Source organism: Rhodnius prolixus, unplaced genomic scaffold (genome assembly GCF_049639745.1).
Source record: "Rhodnius prolixus isolate KJV_2025 unplaced genomic scaffold, Rpr scaffold_9, whole genome shotgun sequence".
NCBI classification, from domain to species: Eukaryota; Metazoa; Arthropoda; class Insecta; order Hemiptera; family Reduviidae; genus Rhodnius; species Rhodnius prolixus.
Genome location: NW_027411604.1, coordinates 4,687,929 through 4,704,398, shown reverse-complemented (window position 1 = coordinate 4,704,398; position 16,470 = coordinate 4,687,929). Strand labels below are relative to the sequence as shown.

Here is a 16,470-nt window from a genome sequence, read left to right as displayed (position 1 = left end):
AAAATATCTACAAAACGAAGCCGAATCGAGCCATAGTTTATATGGAATTTTTTGTTGCAAATGATGCCCAGAATCGTCTCCCGAAGTTACCGTAATCTTATGCTGAACACCCTGTATAGATTTACCCTGTATTTTAAAGAAAATTTGGGAATTTTATCTTTTTTAGAAAAAGAGGGGGGGGAAATTGTCAAATTTGGGTGTTTTTTCTCTCAACATTAGACTTTTTCGTGTAATTGTTGACCTGTTCTACCGGATATTGTTATTGGATATATTAGACTTTGTTAATAAATATCCAATATCAAATTTTATGGAACAGATAACAGCTTGGTCTGTCAATACAACTAGCTACTTTAAAAATACTCTTATCAAGTTAGCGTAAGCCCTTTAATCTACTTTACTGGCAAAACGAACTGACAGTGCTCGTACCAACTTAGTTTTAAACATTTCAAGTCAACCTCTAATTTCCAAAAGTTAAACCTAAAACGAAATACTATAACTTTTTTTTTACAAATGGAGGAAAACATGCTGTAACACGGTGATAAGTAGTATTAAACCTAGGAATGTAAAAACCGCAATTTCTCTTGGCCTCCTACGCGAAGGCCCCTCTTACCAGTAACGCGCTCTGTTAGAGGCCCCCCTGCAGTTAATTTTAATGAAACTAGAGGACAAGAATTTAATTAACAACTCCAGCTTTGCCGCACATTTGTTACAGAATACTTTTCTTCTTTTTGTTTTTCTGTAGATAAGAATTTTTTTTTGGTGAATTATTTAAACAAAAATTTATAAAATGAAGGGATTTTTAATTTAAGTATTTAAATAATGATTTTACAATTTTCTGTACGAAATTAAGGAGGATATATAAAAGCTTCAAACACCGAGTAGCTACTCCAAACTTGATATGTCCTGGGTTTAATTATATGCTGGACAGGTCTGAAGTGAGCCTTGATCTGAATAATGATCAAAGGCGCTTGAAAAGGAAGCAGATAGTCTGGAACACGATGTTACCTACAGCTTCTTTGAGGAGATAGTAGAAACTCCAATATATCACGTGAAATTACCCCAAGGAGAATTCAGGGTTAGCTCTACCAGTTTTACTGGAAGCAAAAGGACGTGCCTGAAAATGGTCAGCCGCCTCTTTCAGCTAATTTTTTTTTTTTTTCTTTTTCAGCATGCTTCAGTATTCACTGTTCCCTAAACCCATTCATCTTTCGTCATGTGCCGCAAACCACCATGATTATGTTGAGCTAGAGTTCACTATTTCTGGGTGGCTCTGTACATACTGTAGATATCAGTTAGTATCGTGTTTTCTTTTTTTTTGACGTGAATACGTCTTTAAATTTGAATCATATGGTGGCAATGCAAAAAATCTAATGATAACAAAATCGGGGGATACAGTTTGGCATTATAGTTTCGAATCTATCGTCTACATCCAAAATTAAATTAGACCGCTGGATAGCTAAAGGATCAAAGAATTCATTACGATAAGCGAGGTCTGTGACGCATCGCGCGCGCGGTGGAGGGGGAAGCGCCGCCATTTTGAGATCATTTTGCTGCGTATCGAGATTTGCAACTTTGTATAACTTTTGATTCGGAGAAGCTACGATGTTCCTTTAAGTTTTAATCGTCAGCTGTCGTCACAATCTATCGATTGTATATAAAACATTAGTGTAAAGTAGTGACTGAATATATTAAGGTGTTAGAATAAAAAAATATCAAAAATATATATGTCGGCCTATACGCGTCGAAAAGCCAGAGATCATATACGGTTGTAAAGGGCTTCTCAAGAACAATCGAATGGTAAAAGTCGCAAAGCCGGTGGAGTCGCCATATATCGCAACATCAATAGCTTCACTGATTGTAATAGAGTTAACATTGACTTTTCGGAAATTTATTTGGAAATGAAAGACGCAAAAGCTGGTGATGTCTGTCTAGTAAACGAAAAAGGCCAATGGCATCTTCAAATTCGTACTCGGGTGTGTGTATATCCATCCGGCCACAGCGTTAGCAGAAATTAAACTCTTTATGTTACGATCGTTGTTAAAATATTCCAAAATCATCTCTAAAATTATACCCGATTTTACGAGCCTGGTCTTACTACACCAATTATGATAGTTGGAGACTTTAATGTTGATGTCTCACAAAATCGCTCATTGCCCGACATCATGCTCAGCGAGTTCAATTTGTCTTATATTGAAATTTCTCCAACAACGTTAGGTAATACCTATATTGATTTAACGTTTACCAGAAATCTCGATGTATCTTGCATGCCATCTGTGTCGTACTTTTCATATCACAGACCTATAATTAATAAATTTATATTGTAACACAGTAATTATTTGTTTCCTTGATTTCATCCAAAATACATGAATAAAAATATTTTATATAAAATATATATATATATACAGGGTGACCAGAGTTATATGCTCCACCCACTTTTTTTTAACGGCGGGAAATTTCGAAAAAATAAAAAACACGTATTTAATCATTTTTAGTCTAGTTTATTTTCAGTGATTGACCCAATTTTTTAAACCCTTGTATCTCGAGATACAGCATCCAACTTTTGTTTTTCAAATGGAACGTTATATTTTTTGTTGCATATTTTTGTAGTATTTGAGCTCCTAAAAACAACAAAAAAAAATTTTCGATATCGGTTAGGTTTATTCATGTAAAGGATCAATCTTATTCCTTAATTTATCAAATAATGCACTTTTGCAGCATGAACTGTGTCTTGAAAGGTGCCTCCTCAGACTCGCAAGCCAGGTTAGCCAGGAGGTTATCATCTGCTCTCTGTATCTGAGGAGGCACCTTTAAAGGCACAGTACATGCTTCACAAGTTGAGTAAAGTGCATTATTTGGTAAATTAAGGCATAAGATTGATCCTTTACATGAAAGATATTGATCACTTACATATGTGGCAGGGGGTTTCCAATTTTTTTGGTAATTAAACGCAACTCTCCCAAAATAACCAAATAATTATTAAACCTTCTTGTTTGTAACAGATGTAAAATTAATTTATCGCCATTTTGTGTATGCTTGAGTACATCTAAAGCTCTTAACATTTGATTTTTCTTAGAAAAACCTCTCCGACTTATTTCCTGATATTAAGAAAAATACTAGCTTTACGGCCTTGGCAATATTTTTAGTAGAAAGGGGATGAAAAAAATACATAAAAATGACCTATCGCGTGCTCTTCTTTCTCTTTGATAGCAAGTTAAAAAATTAAAATATGATTAATAAATATCAGATTTTGAAATGGCCTAGCACCTTTAATTTTAAGGATATCGAATTGCGGTTTCCGGTTTCTTTCATAACTTTTTATACTCTTTAAAATTGTGTATATGAAAATGGGGGTCAACTGCGAACTCTCACTTTTGGTCGCGCGTCAGCCGCGTATGCGGGCAGGAATCTAAAATCAAGTCACATATTCTGAAACTAGAGGTGAGGGGCAACAAATTTTTCCTCTACCATTTTTTGCTCAGATTAACCGTTTAAGCATGAAATGCATTTGAGCCGTCTTAAAATGAACACCCTGTATATACACTTCTCACATTTACCTATTGTACCCTGTAGGTACAGGTGTAAATCTCATTAACAGGATAAATAAATAAATTTTAAAAAAAATTTGAGAATTCCAAAATATATTGAAGAACATAATGTTATTTACTTTATTTAAATCAGTTAAGTGCGCATGTTCCCTGTTTTAATATAGAAATATTAGGTTTGTGGAGACCTACAAAGCTAAATATGTATTGTGGGTTCGAATTCCCGGTCTTAGGCCTTGGATTTTATTTAATGGTTAATAAAAGAACTTTATAGTAAAGTATTTATGTTTGCTAGTCGCCTCCGTCCACGACACCTAATTTAGGTAGTTGGACGTCAAGTACCCGCCTGAAAAAATAGGCGATTACTTTACTATTAGGTTTGTGATATAAACATTCTAATGAGCAATTCTAATTCTAGAAGGGGGGGTTTGAAATCCAATTATCATTTATGTTTTCTTTTCGGGTTTTGGAAAATACTCCATGAAAGACAATTTTAATCCTGTTAAATGTGCTATTATATTTTCTCGTATATCTTAAGACAGATTAACCTCATTACTGTACACATTAACAACTTTACTGTATAATATTATTAATTAAAATAATTTTTATGTATTGTAGGGAAAAACGTTTCTTTAAGATGTTTTTATGATTTAATTTTGTATGTCCGCCATTATTGATTATTTTTCGTGTACCTCCAACCACCCAAGGTTGGGAAACGCCCCGGTCTAAAGTAAAATTTGTTTTTTTATTTTTCTTTTCATTGATGCCCATTTCAAAATAACTCTGATTCAAATTTACGTTTCAATTAAATTTTCAATTTACTCGTAATTTGAAGATTATTTAAGCCTCTCATTAATTTCAGTCATTTTAATTATGTAGTACTTAATAATAATCTTTTTGAGTTTCCCCCCACTCATTGATTTCAGAACATCTATACCTTCAACATCAATTTCACCTGGCCACAGTGAATTAAATTTTCAATGCACTCCACTGTCAGAGAGCTCCATATATGTAAATTAGGATAATTGAATAATAAATTGATGACCGATGTGAATGGCGAAGTAACCCAGTAACATGGTTGGAGTATCAGTACACTGATGGTTTGGAGTGGCGGGAGGTAGTTTAACTTTTGTAATATTCACTATTTCCGTCCAATGTGAGGGAAAACGCTTGTGCATTACAATTTTCCAACTGATGGTTTTGTGACGGAGTGGAGAGGAATGGTCGGCGATGGGAAGACAACAAACAGGATTTGCAATTGTGTCATTAAATGACAATGTTTGGTTTTCTGAACGTTTATGGGTAAAACATAGGCAGCTTTCGTGTTTACATGTTTGAGTAGACGCTTGATTACCAGAATATAAACGATAGTATCGTTTAACTTATGTATCGAAGGCCTTATCCAGACATACGGACGGCAACATATCCGTACCCATATTCACTCAACTTCCGGTATGATTCGTAATAAATTTAAATTCACTTGCTGCAGCATAACGGTGAACTCCTTTTTAGAGGATCATTATTTTTGTTCATACTAGTGCTAGGTGAGACGCGGCAGCATCCCTCTAGTGATGAAACCACTCTCATCATATTTGAGAGAAGTTCCGGGAGCAGATAGGATAAATAGTTAACTCATTCCTAGTAATAACTCACCGCTCCTCCCAACTTTGCCATTTTTAAATATTCTAAATAAAGCAGTGGGAAATACGAGGATTCTGGGTATCAGATTTTAGGCCAGGTGTATCCCCCCCTATCACCTAGCAAGAACTCAGCCTCTCCAGCAAGCGAAGAACCTCCTCCACCCAATGTTTCCCAGTTATTCTACAAGGAACTTCTTGGGGAAAAAAGAAATAGGAAAACCTATAGTCTGGTATAATTTCCTGTATGATATCCCAAGCAGTATGCTTCCTCCGCAGATTTTCCAAAATTTGGGACCCTTTTAAGGAATATGTACTCCATCTACAACCTTGGTAATCGCCTGGGCTCTAATAGGGAGGGAAATCCCAAAGATCTACAGGGAGCCGTCAGCCTATCCCTGCACCCAACTGCACCAAGGTAGAGAATATCTCGTCCCAATTCTTGAAACCTCCCAAGCTCTACTAGGGAATCCCCAGGAAGAGCGAGAAGCCAGCTGGTTACGTTGAACGCTTCCTAAAGCCTTATCTACGTTTTGCTCCAGGGAACTACTGGGAAAAGATTGAATCAGAACTCTGAGATATCTCTAGCTTCTTGCCCTAAAATTTATGTTAAGTTAAGCAACGATTCGAAGTTTATGAGAAAATTTATGAGTGAATAATTAGATGGGAAACACAGGAGCGTAAAGAAACGGAAACGGAGGTTCCGCCATATATGAATGTTTCACTCACACATTACAGCAGTCAGCATCAATTAGTCTTACTCAACACATACAGCTACAGTGTGGTTTTTGAACGTACGGCAAAAACTAGACCTACTGCACATGATAGCCTAGTTACCCACATCTCCCCTGCATCATGGTTACCCATGTTGCCTTGCCACTCGGGCTAGCGCTACTCTAATCACCCAATTAAATAGATTCATAACGTTGTTATTTGCTTTGCTCGCCATGTATTTAAACCTCTCTTGTCGCTTGTTAATGTAGGCACATTTTTAGTTAGCATGTTACTTTTGCTTTCATTAGAGGTTTATTCATTTGGTTCATCGACAATTTTGGCCATTATCGTCTTTGTTATGATTAGTAACATAGGGCACAATAACTTTAACCCATTGAACTAAATAAGTAACTTCCTCACCTGGTTCTGTTAGTGATCTTGCAATGGACTTCTGGCGCCTTGACAGGATTTCAGAAATCATGCCTATCCTGCGGGTATCCCGGTCTAACAATACAAACAACACTCATACTGACTTTTAGGCCTTGTGAGAAGTGTTGACTAGCAGCAGAGCTTGGGACCTGAAATCAGTCCTTTCAGAGGTTGCCTGTGTTTCTGTCTACTGATCGATCGGATATGTATGAGGGTGAGAAAGAATGGGGAAGATGGAATGCGCTTCGAGTTATTTAAACCTGCCAGGAAGGAGAGGACGCAGTTTTTTTGTTTAAAGTGTCAGTGTGAGTGTTGTTAGCCTGGGCTCCCTACATGGTAGGCATGATTCCTGAAGAAGAGACTAGTTAACCCACTTCCTCTTGCGAGAAAACCTGATAATTAATATTCAACTCAAACTTCAGGGAAATATGGGAGATTCGGGTAAAATTGTTCAAGTATGGGGGACAAAATAGATTCATTTCAAGGCGCCACGGTAGCCGAGTGGTTAGAGGCTAGAGACCCGCAAAGCTAAGATGTATTGCGGTACTAGGCTATATTCCCCGGTCTATACCTTTAATAGTTAATATGAGAAATTTGCAGTAAAGTATGTTTGCTAGTCGCCATGGTAGCCGAGCGGTTAGAGGCTAGACCCGCAAAGCTAAGATGTATTGCGGTACTAGGCTATATTCCCCGGTCTATGCCTTAAATGGTTAATATGAGAAATTTACAGCAAAGTATGTTTGCTAGTCGTCTCCGTCCACGACCACCAAAAGACGTAAAGCCCGCCTGAAACAATTGTCAATTACTACTTCTACTACTACTAGATTCATTTCACACATATCCGGGAATGCACAAAGCGGGTGTCCTTTAGTGTCGCCGCCTGGCACCAGAATGGGGAGCAGATGTGATCTTCTTGAGATGGTGTTCTCCCATTTAAACGCGATAATATGTTCTTGTTTTCCAACTACAGATAGCATAAGTTAGATCCTGAGGGAACTTTTAAACAGCATAATGCTTGGTCACATCCTAAAATAGAGAGTGTAATTATTATAATGGCTACTTTTGCAAGGAAATTGGCGTAATATTCTGTGGCAACCAGTTTTACAACAAAATAATTAACTTTGGCCTTCAATAAAATGGTTTTTGTTAACATTTATCAACACCAGCTTTAACACAAATAACTGGTCCCATGAAAGTTTTGCAATTTTAATTTCCATGAAATGTATAACTGCAATAACCTCCCATCAAAGAGATTGATGATTCAAGCATCCTCCATTTCATCATGTTTTAATATTTATGGTGGTGTACCATCGCATCTCGCATTATTTATGGTGGTTTTTATTTCTGTACCGTTTGAAATGGTTATTGCGCGGTTTGTTATTGCTCTTTATAAATGCCTCAATTTTTCTTTTACATTCTTCCAGCATTAGGTGATTTACTACGATAGTTCTGCAATCATCTGGAGAAGTAACAATGATGATTTATTACTTTCCCTTACTTACGTAAGAAAAAAAGTTATATAAACATGTCATTCTCTCTTGTATTCCAAAATGATTTATTTACATATATTTACACCTTGCCAGAAAACTACTAACTTTGCTGCAATTTTAAACCAATAAACACAATGTTAGCTACTTGAATTAATTGCTATCAACAGGTGGTGTTTTTCCTGAGTTTTCCTGAGTGTATGCTGTTAATTTTCGTATAGTTCCCCGGAAAAGCAACTCAATTAAGCAAATACAAAATTTGAATTAATTTACTTTATAAATCGTTTTACGAAATAGTTTTAACTTCGTGAAATTAACACGAAAGTAAATTTAAATTCATAATCCATAATTTAATTCTAATTATAGATTATTATGAAATTTTCCTTGATAATGAATAAATTATGGAAATAATAAAGATTTTGTAACAATTTTATTAATTTGATTACAGGCTGTTCGTGTATAAAGTTGGTCAGACTTGTTGTACCCCAGTACAAAATGCGCGGTGAAATGGCAATATTAGAATGTCATTATGAACTCGAAGGTGACAATTTGTACGCAGTAAAATGGTACAAAGAGAATGAAGAATTCTATAGATTTGTACCAAAATCAAATCCAACGCAAGTCTCCTACAAAGTTGAAGGAATCAAAGTTGATGTAAGTAGATATTTTGCTTCTTTTTTTGGATGAGAGATGAGAATGATGATGATTGTCTCTAGAATGTACATCGTCCTTTATGGTGTCTGGATTGTCTCAACTTTGTCCAAGCCCAATTCCGAATCTATACGGGTAACCAGAACTTAGTGATTTATACTCGTAATTCCAGCCCAGGATATAATCTATCCGAATGATTGTTTAGATGCCGCAAGATTTATCTCCTAAGTAATTGAATGAAAAAGAAAGGTTTGTTTGCAAGCTATATAAATAGCAAATTCATTTTGAAAAAACCAAGAAAGCGATCTATCGAGAAATCGATCTATCTAGAAATCGATCCATAGAGAAATCGATCTAATTTAATTAAAGCTTTCAATGTGTTTCAAAGTTACTTGCAGACACACAACATACTTCTTACAGCATTATCTTGTTCCAGCAATCTACGAACACAGATCTCCTAAGAATTAGAAGATGTGTGTCAAATTTTTTTGTTTAAACTTGTCAAAAGTAGCCCAGCTATCTGGGAAATTGTCTGTGACGATAAGCTAGAGTTTGGTGGCTAAACCAAAAGCGGATTCTGTGTGTAAATATAGAAGATCCTAGGCGAGACCTGCGAAGCTAATATGTATTGTGGTAATGGGTTTGATTTCTGGTCTAGGCCTTGGATTTTATTTAATGGTTAATAAAAGAAATTTACAGTAAAGTATGTTTGCTAGTCGCCTCCGTCCACGACACCTAATTCGGTAGTTGGACGTAAAGCCCGCCTGAAATAGGCGGCTATAGAAGTTCCTCGAAGCAAAAGTTTCTATTTATCTTTTCGAGTTTCCTGGACTAACGTATCTGGGATATCTTCACGATTTCAACTCGCCCAGAAATAAAAAAAAGATCCATTTTAAGCCAAACCTAATTAGCCCCGGACGACATAGTAACTCAAATCAAATCGTAGCCCACAAAGACTCACGGACTTTGGCATTGATCTCTGTGAGTTATTGGAAATTCCAATATATGTTTTGGTTGTTTATTGGCCAGCTTGCTCACAGATTGAGGATACGATAACTGATTTCGTTAGTACCCAGATTCACAAGAGTGTCTATATTAAGTTGCTGTCCTTGCCTTTTTGTTTTTGTCGTCAGATATGTGGGGCGTACTACCCGTCATTAGGAAACCAGAATGCAGGAACATACGTAAAATAGATTCAGCAGAGGAAATGATACAATTCCTTTATTTCTTCAGCCAAAAAAGCTGAATCATATATTCGACACAAATAATTCAAGTATTATTGACATTGTAATTTATAAAATCCCTTTTACGAAAAGATCATTCATAAAAATCAATAATTTTGCTTTTCCAGCATCAACTCTCTGACAGCCAGCAAGTAGCTCTACGCGGTGTAAATCTAAAATCAACTGGACTGTACAGATGTGAAGTGTCTGCGGAAGCTCCTTCCTTCTCGTCGGCACACAAAGAATCTAAAATGGAAGTTATATGTAAGTATAAACTTTTCTTTAATTTTCTACAAAATTTTTCCTCCACTTTTCACTAGCTTTTACTACCCCACCTCACGTCCCAGTTGAAATGGCCATCCTGGTAGTGTAAAAGTTTATAATTACAGTTGGAAATAATTTTCCTAGTTCACGTCATAGTTAAAAACATGTTTTTAAAACTAATCCTCACATAAATATAATGTGGAGCCGGATGTAGACTCAATTTAAACTTAAAATAAGTTCACTTCTTTTTATTATTAACTATGCTTTAGTATCATTTATGGAAATTTATTTAATTGATTTTTTATTTATTTTATTTATTTATTTTTTTATTTATTTTTTATTTATTTATTTTTTTAATTTTTTATTTATTTATTTTTTTTATTTATTTTTTTATTTATTTTTTTATTTATTTTTTTTATTTATTTATTTATTTTATTTATTTTTTTAAATAATAATTATCTTGGACTGCGATAAATTCAAGAAAGGCAGGGCACATTTTTAGAACTGCCTCAAAATGCCCACTACCTGCCAACTTAGAGTCGATTTTTTTTTTTTTTTTTTTTTATGATTTAAGGCGCGTCAACATCTATGGTTATTGGCGCCGGGAGCTTTTTTCAGTGCACAGCCGGCCTCCGGACAGTGTTCTCTCGTTACAGACAACACTGTCCATCACCGGACAGTGAGCTGTAAGAAGCTCCTAGAAAGAGAAAATCTAAGGGTTAGCAGCTGGATTCGAACCCGGGACCTCCGCGTGGGAATCGAGTACGCTAACCACATAGCTAATCCCTCCCCTCTTAGAGTCGATACTAGCTGAACAAACCGATCAAATAGAAGCTCTCAACCCTTGTGCAATGCCCGTTTTTACCTTTTAGATAGAGATTGAGACCTCCAGTACGAGCATGATTTCATTTTGAGCACAGAATTCAAAGCTCTTTTCTCCCTTGTAAAAGCTCGGCAATGCATACGTGAAGACGGTGCAAGATTTTTGAATGAGCACAGAATGCTCTGGTAATCTCAAGCCCTCCCCCCCACAGAGATTGCAGAAAAAGTCGCTTGCAGTGACTATTACGGACGTTGTTAAACGTTTGGTTGTTTAGCCCTGCGTTCGACACGTGTATACACGTCATTGTCGTGATTTTAATTCTGCACACTGTAGGTTTTTTTTTAAAAAAAAAAAAAAAAACTAAATTCCACGTTGAATTGGTTGAACTACAGACACCATCTTCTCCATAAATCCGATACAAATTATCACAATAGCAACAATAAAAACAACTTAAAAATAATAATAAAACAATAAGTACCACAGCACACACATTTTGCACGATATAATGTTACCCCACTATAGCAGCCCCATTTCTTAAATAATACAACCTAACCTTTGGCTGTTTGCTAACAATCTAAGGCCAAAAAAGGAAATAAACAAAATAAAAATAATGTGTTTCTAGTTGAGATTGAGACAAGTTATTTTATTTAAACCGGAAATCTTACGTTTTTACAGCTGTTAGCGGAATAATATTTCGTGAATCTATTTTCCCCCAAATTTAGTTCCTTGAAATTTGTATGGAAATAAAATCTCTGCTTCCCAATTGGGTTTTTCATTTTGTTAGGATTTTCTCAAAAATTTTTCCTTCGAATTTTCCGTCAACTTCCTTGTACATATGGATATTAGCTTTTACCGTTATCATCGTTCTAGAAAAACAAAAAAAAAATTCAGTTTAGGCCAGGTTAGGCCCCCCACCAGCTAAGTTGTATTTCAGTGTAATGTGTCGAATTTGATCATCAGAAATTTATTCTTGGAGGAAGGTCCCCCCCCCCACACACACACACACGAAAAAAGGAAGACTTTTTATGTTTTATAATTTTTCCTAAAATTGCCCAGTAAATGAAGTCACATTTTTTCGCATTTAAGGGGATACCTTAATTTACCAGAACTGCCTAAATCCAGGCGTTGATCTTTCCACCAGGTTTTCCATGTTCCAGTTATGCTGACCCTCATCCTGACCGTGAGTCCCTTTTTGTTTTAAACCACTTTTAGGGACTCAAGCGGATTAGAAACGGTTATTTCTAGTGAACAGTAAAAATCGAAAATCAACAGGAAGTAAGTTCTTTCTCTTACCAGAGTAAGAGAAATCTTACCAGAGTAAGAGAAATTAAAAGGAAAATGACTGGTAATTAACAGATGTAATACAACGATAGGATTTAATAATAAACTAATGGGTTTTTTCTCCTTTTTATTAAAGTCTCTTAAAAGGGAAATCATTAATGGTGTTCAAGAACAAGGAGAGTTGGGCTAACTGAGTGTGTTAGTCTGGCTAGATTAGGCAAATAAAATTAATTAGCGGTGTTTGGTGTAGGAGATGCTGGGAGAGATGCTGTGAGAGATAAAGAGAGAGAGAGAGAGAGAGAAATGCATTTAGATTCAGATGAAGAAGGTTAGAACGAAATGGAATGAGATTTCTGGGTAGGAAGTGCGGGGTGTAGGTGAGGTTTTTGCGGTTTGGCTGAGACGGAACGAGTAGCAAGGTTAGGCAACAGTACAGCAATAAAGGCTAACTTGGCAGCCTGCCAAATACGCGGTGTACCCCTCACAACCCCGGCAATCTGAGGGTTGCCGCCTTCCCGATGAACGTGGTATGAGAGAAGAACGGTGTTAAACCTTCTCGCTTTCTTCATCCTTCCATCCTTGGCTAACTAATATCATCTCTTCTTCAGCCAAGGACCTTCCTGGCCCCGCCAGAGTTAAGCCCTGAGACTCGACCTCTTCGGGTGAGGGAGTTTTCGGCTGGTTAAGAAGAAAGGTTTTTAGTTGCGGGCGGGAGTGAGAGGGAGACCCCCTCTCTTTCTCCCGGCACTCCGCTTTTTTACTTGGAGGCGGCTATAGAGAGGCGTATCGATGGGGTGGAACATTGAGGCTTTTACCCGAACGATAAGCACCCGGCCACTGTTTTTCCAGTATTATAACTGAACGCTGGGTGGTGGAAGTTTAGGCTGTTCAGTACTAAAGAGTATACAGAAGACCTCCCCCCCTGAACGGAGGGGGCAAAGATGGAGTGGGGTGACTACAACTTAGGAAGTATTAGACCCTGTAGAAGGGTTGACATTCACAAAGTACTTCGGTCTCCTTTTTAGCCGGTTATAAACTACCCGCAGAACCTACCGCCGCCGACATGAGAGAGAACTATTTCTCTACTCCCTTCCAAGGTGGAGGAGCTGTTGTATGCATATCCCTGGCAGAACTCCCTCTTTTTGTCTTCAGGACTATCACAATGAAGTTTGACATTCACTACGCACAATACTTGCCGATATACTTGCTCCGTCCACGGAAGAAGGAGGTTTTGAATTTGGGGATAGTGAGTGAAAGGGAAAAGAACAAAAGCCTTCGCTCTCACTCTATTTCCGCCGTTACCAAGGACAAGAGAATATGGCGGCTACTAGTATATATAACACCCACCTCTCATTCCCAGCTTGAAGGATATACGACTGTGCGTCAGAGGGACACACACGTGCGAGCACACGTGCAGGCGACATCTCAACCATTTCAACTTCAATTATCCCAGACCACAATCATTTTCCCCACCCCCACCCACTCCTGCTCACTAACAAAACACCAATGCCAGCCCTAAAGCCACCATCTCGGCCGATATTCCTGTGGCACCTCAGAACTCACAGGCCTATTATTTATTAAATAACTTCCGACACAAACACACAGAGTGTATTGCCATCTCACACACAATGGCGTGACACGACAAAGCCACAGGACAAAACCAAACATTCTCCAGTAATAATACCAAAACCTTTCTCGTACAAAACTTACTTAAGAGAGGATGATGTCAATTATTAATAATTTATTATATCAATATTGCGTGGCGCCTTGTGCCAAAATATTTCAGCATGGCTTTTTTTACTTTACTCCTACTTATTACAGTAAAATTTAATCTCTTAAATTGCGGTAACAGAAAATGGCGTCCGCGTAAAGTCAAAAGTAAAGTAATTGCCTATTTTTTCAGGCAGGCTTTACGTCCAGCTACCAGATTAGGTGCCGTGGACGGAGGCGACTAGCAAAAATACTTTACTATAAATTTCTCTTATTAACCATTAATGGTATAGACCGGGGCAATATAGCCTAGTACCGAAATACATCTTAGCTTTGCGGGTCTAGCCTCTAACCGCTCGGCTACCGTGGCGACTAGCAAACATACTTTACTGCAAATTTCTCATATTAACCATTAAAGGTATAGATCGGGGAATATAGACTAGTACCGCAATACATCTTAGCTTTGCGGGTCTAGCCTCTAACCTCTCGGCTACCGTGGCGACTAGCAAACATACTTTACAGTAAATTTCTCGAATTAACCATTAAAGATACAGACCGGGGAATATATCCTAGTACCGCAATACATCTTAGCTTTGCGGGTCTAGCCTCTAACCTCTCGGCTAACGTGGCGACTAGCAAACATACTTTACTGTAAATTTCTCGAATTAACCATTAAAGATATAGATTGGGGAATATAGCCTAGTACCGCAATACATCTTAGCATTGCGGGTCTAGCCTCTAACCGCTCGGCTACCGTGGCGACTAGCAAACATACTTTACTGTAAATTTCTCATATTACCCATTAAAGGTATAGACCGGGGAATATAGCCTAGTACCACAATACATCTTAGCTTTGCAGGTCTCGCCTCTAACCTCTCGGCTACCGTGGCGCAAATGAGTTTACATGAGAACCACTTTTTCTCTCTGTATTTTATAACATAATTATTAATTTTTTGTGCATGAAATAATTCTATTCATTAAGAAATTTAATTATTTTTGTAATAGTTATAAACACACTGAAAAAACGAAGCAATTAGGCAATATCTAGGTCACCAAATCAATAGAAAGGTGCCGGTTTGACCATATATTAAAAAAATAAAAAATAAAAATTAACATAAATATGCCCTTGAAGCCAAGGATTTCAGAAAAATGACAAAAAAAAAAAAAGAAAATGCGAAAAGCCGAATAAATATATAAAAACCTTTTGAGGTCAGAAATGCTTAAAGTTGTAAGCTCAAATCGTGGCTACCTTCTTTAAAATCAAGCACGCAAAAGTTTATTGCTATTATTTTCTATTGAGTTCTCGCGTGTGGCTTGTAATACAGGGGTCGGGGGCATAAGGGTTAAGTATTATATGCCCTTAGGGAGAAGGGCAAAAAATTAAAGTCCTGTGCAAGGGGAGTTCAGTTTGCTTTATTATTATTTCTAGTTTTTTTTTTTCAGACTTCTTAATGCCCTTCCTAATGAATATGTATAATTAAAGGGCATTAACTTTTATGTATATAATATATACATTTTTTATTACCTTGAATTTTTTTTTTTTAAGTTATTTCCTTTAAAATACAGTTTTCGTGAAAATTATGGTCGTTTCTTTTCAATTACATACCTTATAAAAGTTCAAACCATTTCTGTAAAGTTGGGAAATATTCCAATGATTTTCTTTATTTTCTCTGATTACAATTAGATTTTCCGCTGAAAAGAATATTTCGATTTTTCTTTCTTTTAATTTTTAATTTTTTATGGCTTAACACTTAAGCCATATTGGTGAATGTGACAGAAGTTTCAAGCTGAATTAATTAAAATTAAACTTTTTCTAATCTCTTTAACAGCTTTTATTATAGTTTTCTCATTGGGTAATTTCTGGATTTTCTTTTATCTCTTGCCGCCATTTTCTGATAATATAACCTTCCCCATTTCCGCATCCCACTTGAATGCCAATGCTCTGGTGGATATTGTTTTAGGCAGTTTTTTTTTTATCTTTTTTCATAATAACAGTCCATCATCAGGCAACAGGATTTAAGAGCAATTTGGGGAGAGTAAAGTCTTAAGACACGCTGCCGGGCTGGAACCCGGGATCTCTTAGGACTGAACTAATCCTTTCTCTCATTATACAATGAATATTCCTTGAGTAAATGTAATACAAGTTAAAATTAGATTTATTCAAGTTAAAAGAAATACCTTAATACAGGTACCCTGAGTTTAATCGGAAGTAAATTTTAACTTTTCTGAATCAACGTTTCAGTTTTTCTTTTTCTGGATTTCCTCCAAGAAAAACTGTTCCGATTGCTTTTCTTTGAACTTGTCAAACTGAATGTTTACTTGTAGATTTTTATAGTTTTACTTGAATTTTATTTATTTATTTTTTTTTTTTTAAGGGAAGGCGTTACACAGGGTAGACCCGCAAAGCTAAGATGTGTTGCGGTACTAGGCTATATTCCCCATTATACCTTTAATGGTTAATATGAGAAATTTACAGTAAAGTATGTTTGCTAGTCGCCACGGTAGCCGAGAGGTTAGATGCTAGACCCGCAAAGCTAAGATGTATTGCGGTACTAGGCTATATTCCCCGGTCAATACCTATAATGGTTAATATGAGAAATTTGCAGTAAAGTATGTTTGCTATTCGCCAAGGTAGCCGAGCGGTTAGAGGCTAGACCCGCAAAGCTAAGATGTATTGCGGTAGTAGGCTATATTCCCCGGTCTATACCT

The 16,470-nt window shown here is 36.7% G+C and overlaps 1 protein-coding gene across 5 annotated transcripts in view; it reads left to right on the top strand.

Annotated features, from left to right (window-relative positions):
• LOC141454773 (uncharacterized) overlaps positions 1 to 16,470 on the top strand; it is a 309,424-nt gene that overhangs the window by 229,168 nt on the left and 63,786 nt on the right. For all 5 annotated transcript variants that reach the window (XM_074129359.1, XM_074129358.1, XM_074129357.1 and 2 more), the window contains 2 exons: positions 8,258 to 8,463; positions 9,812 to 9,947. In XM_074129359.1, coding sequence (XP_073985460.1) covers positions 8,258 to 8,463; positions 9,812 to 9,947 — 342 coding nt within the window. The remainder of the gene's footprint in view (positions 1 to 8,257; positions 8,464 to 9,811; positions 9,948 to 16,470) is intronic.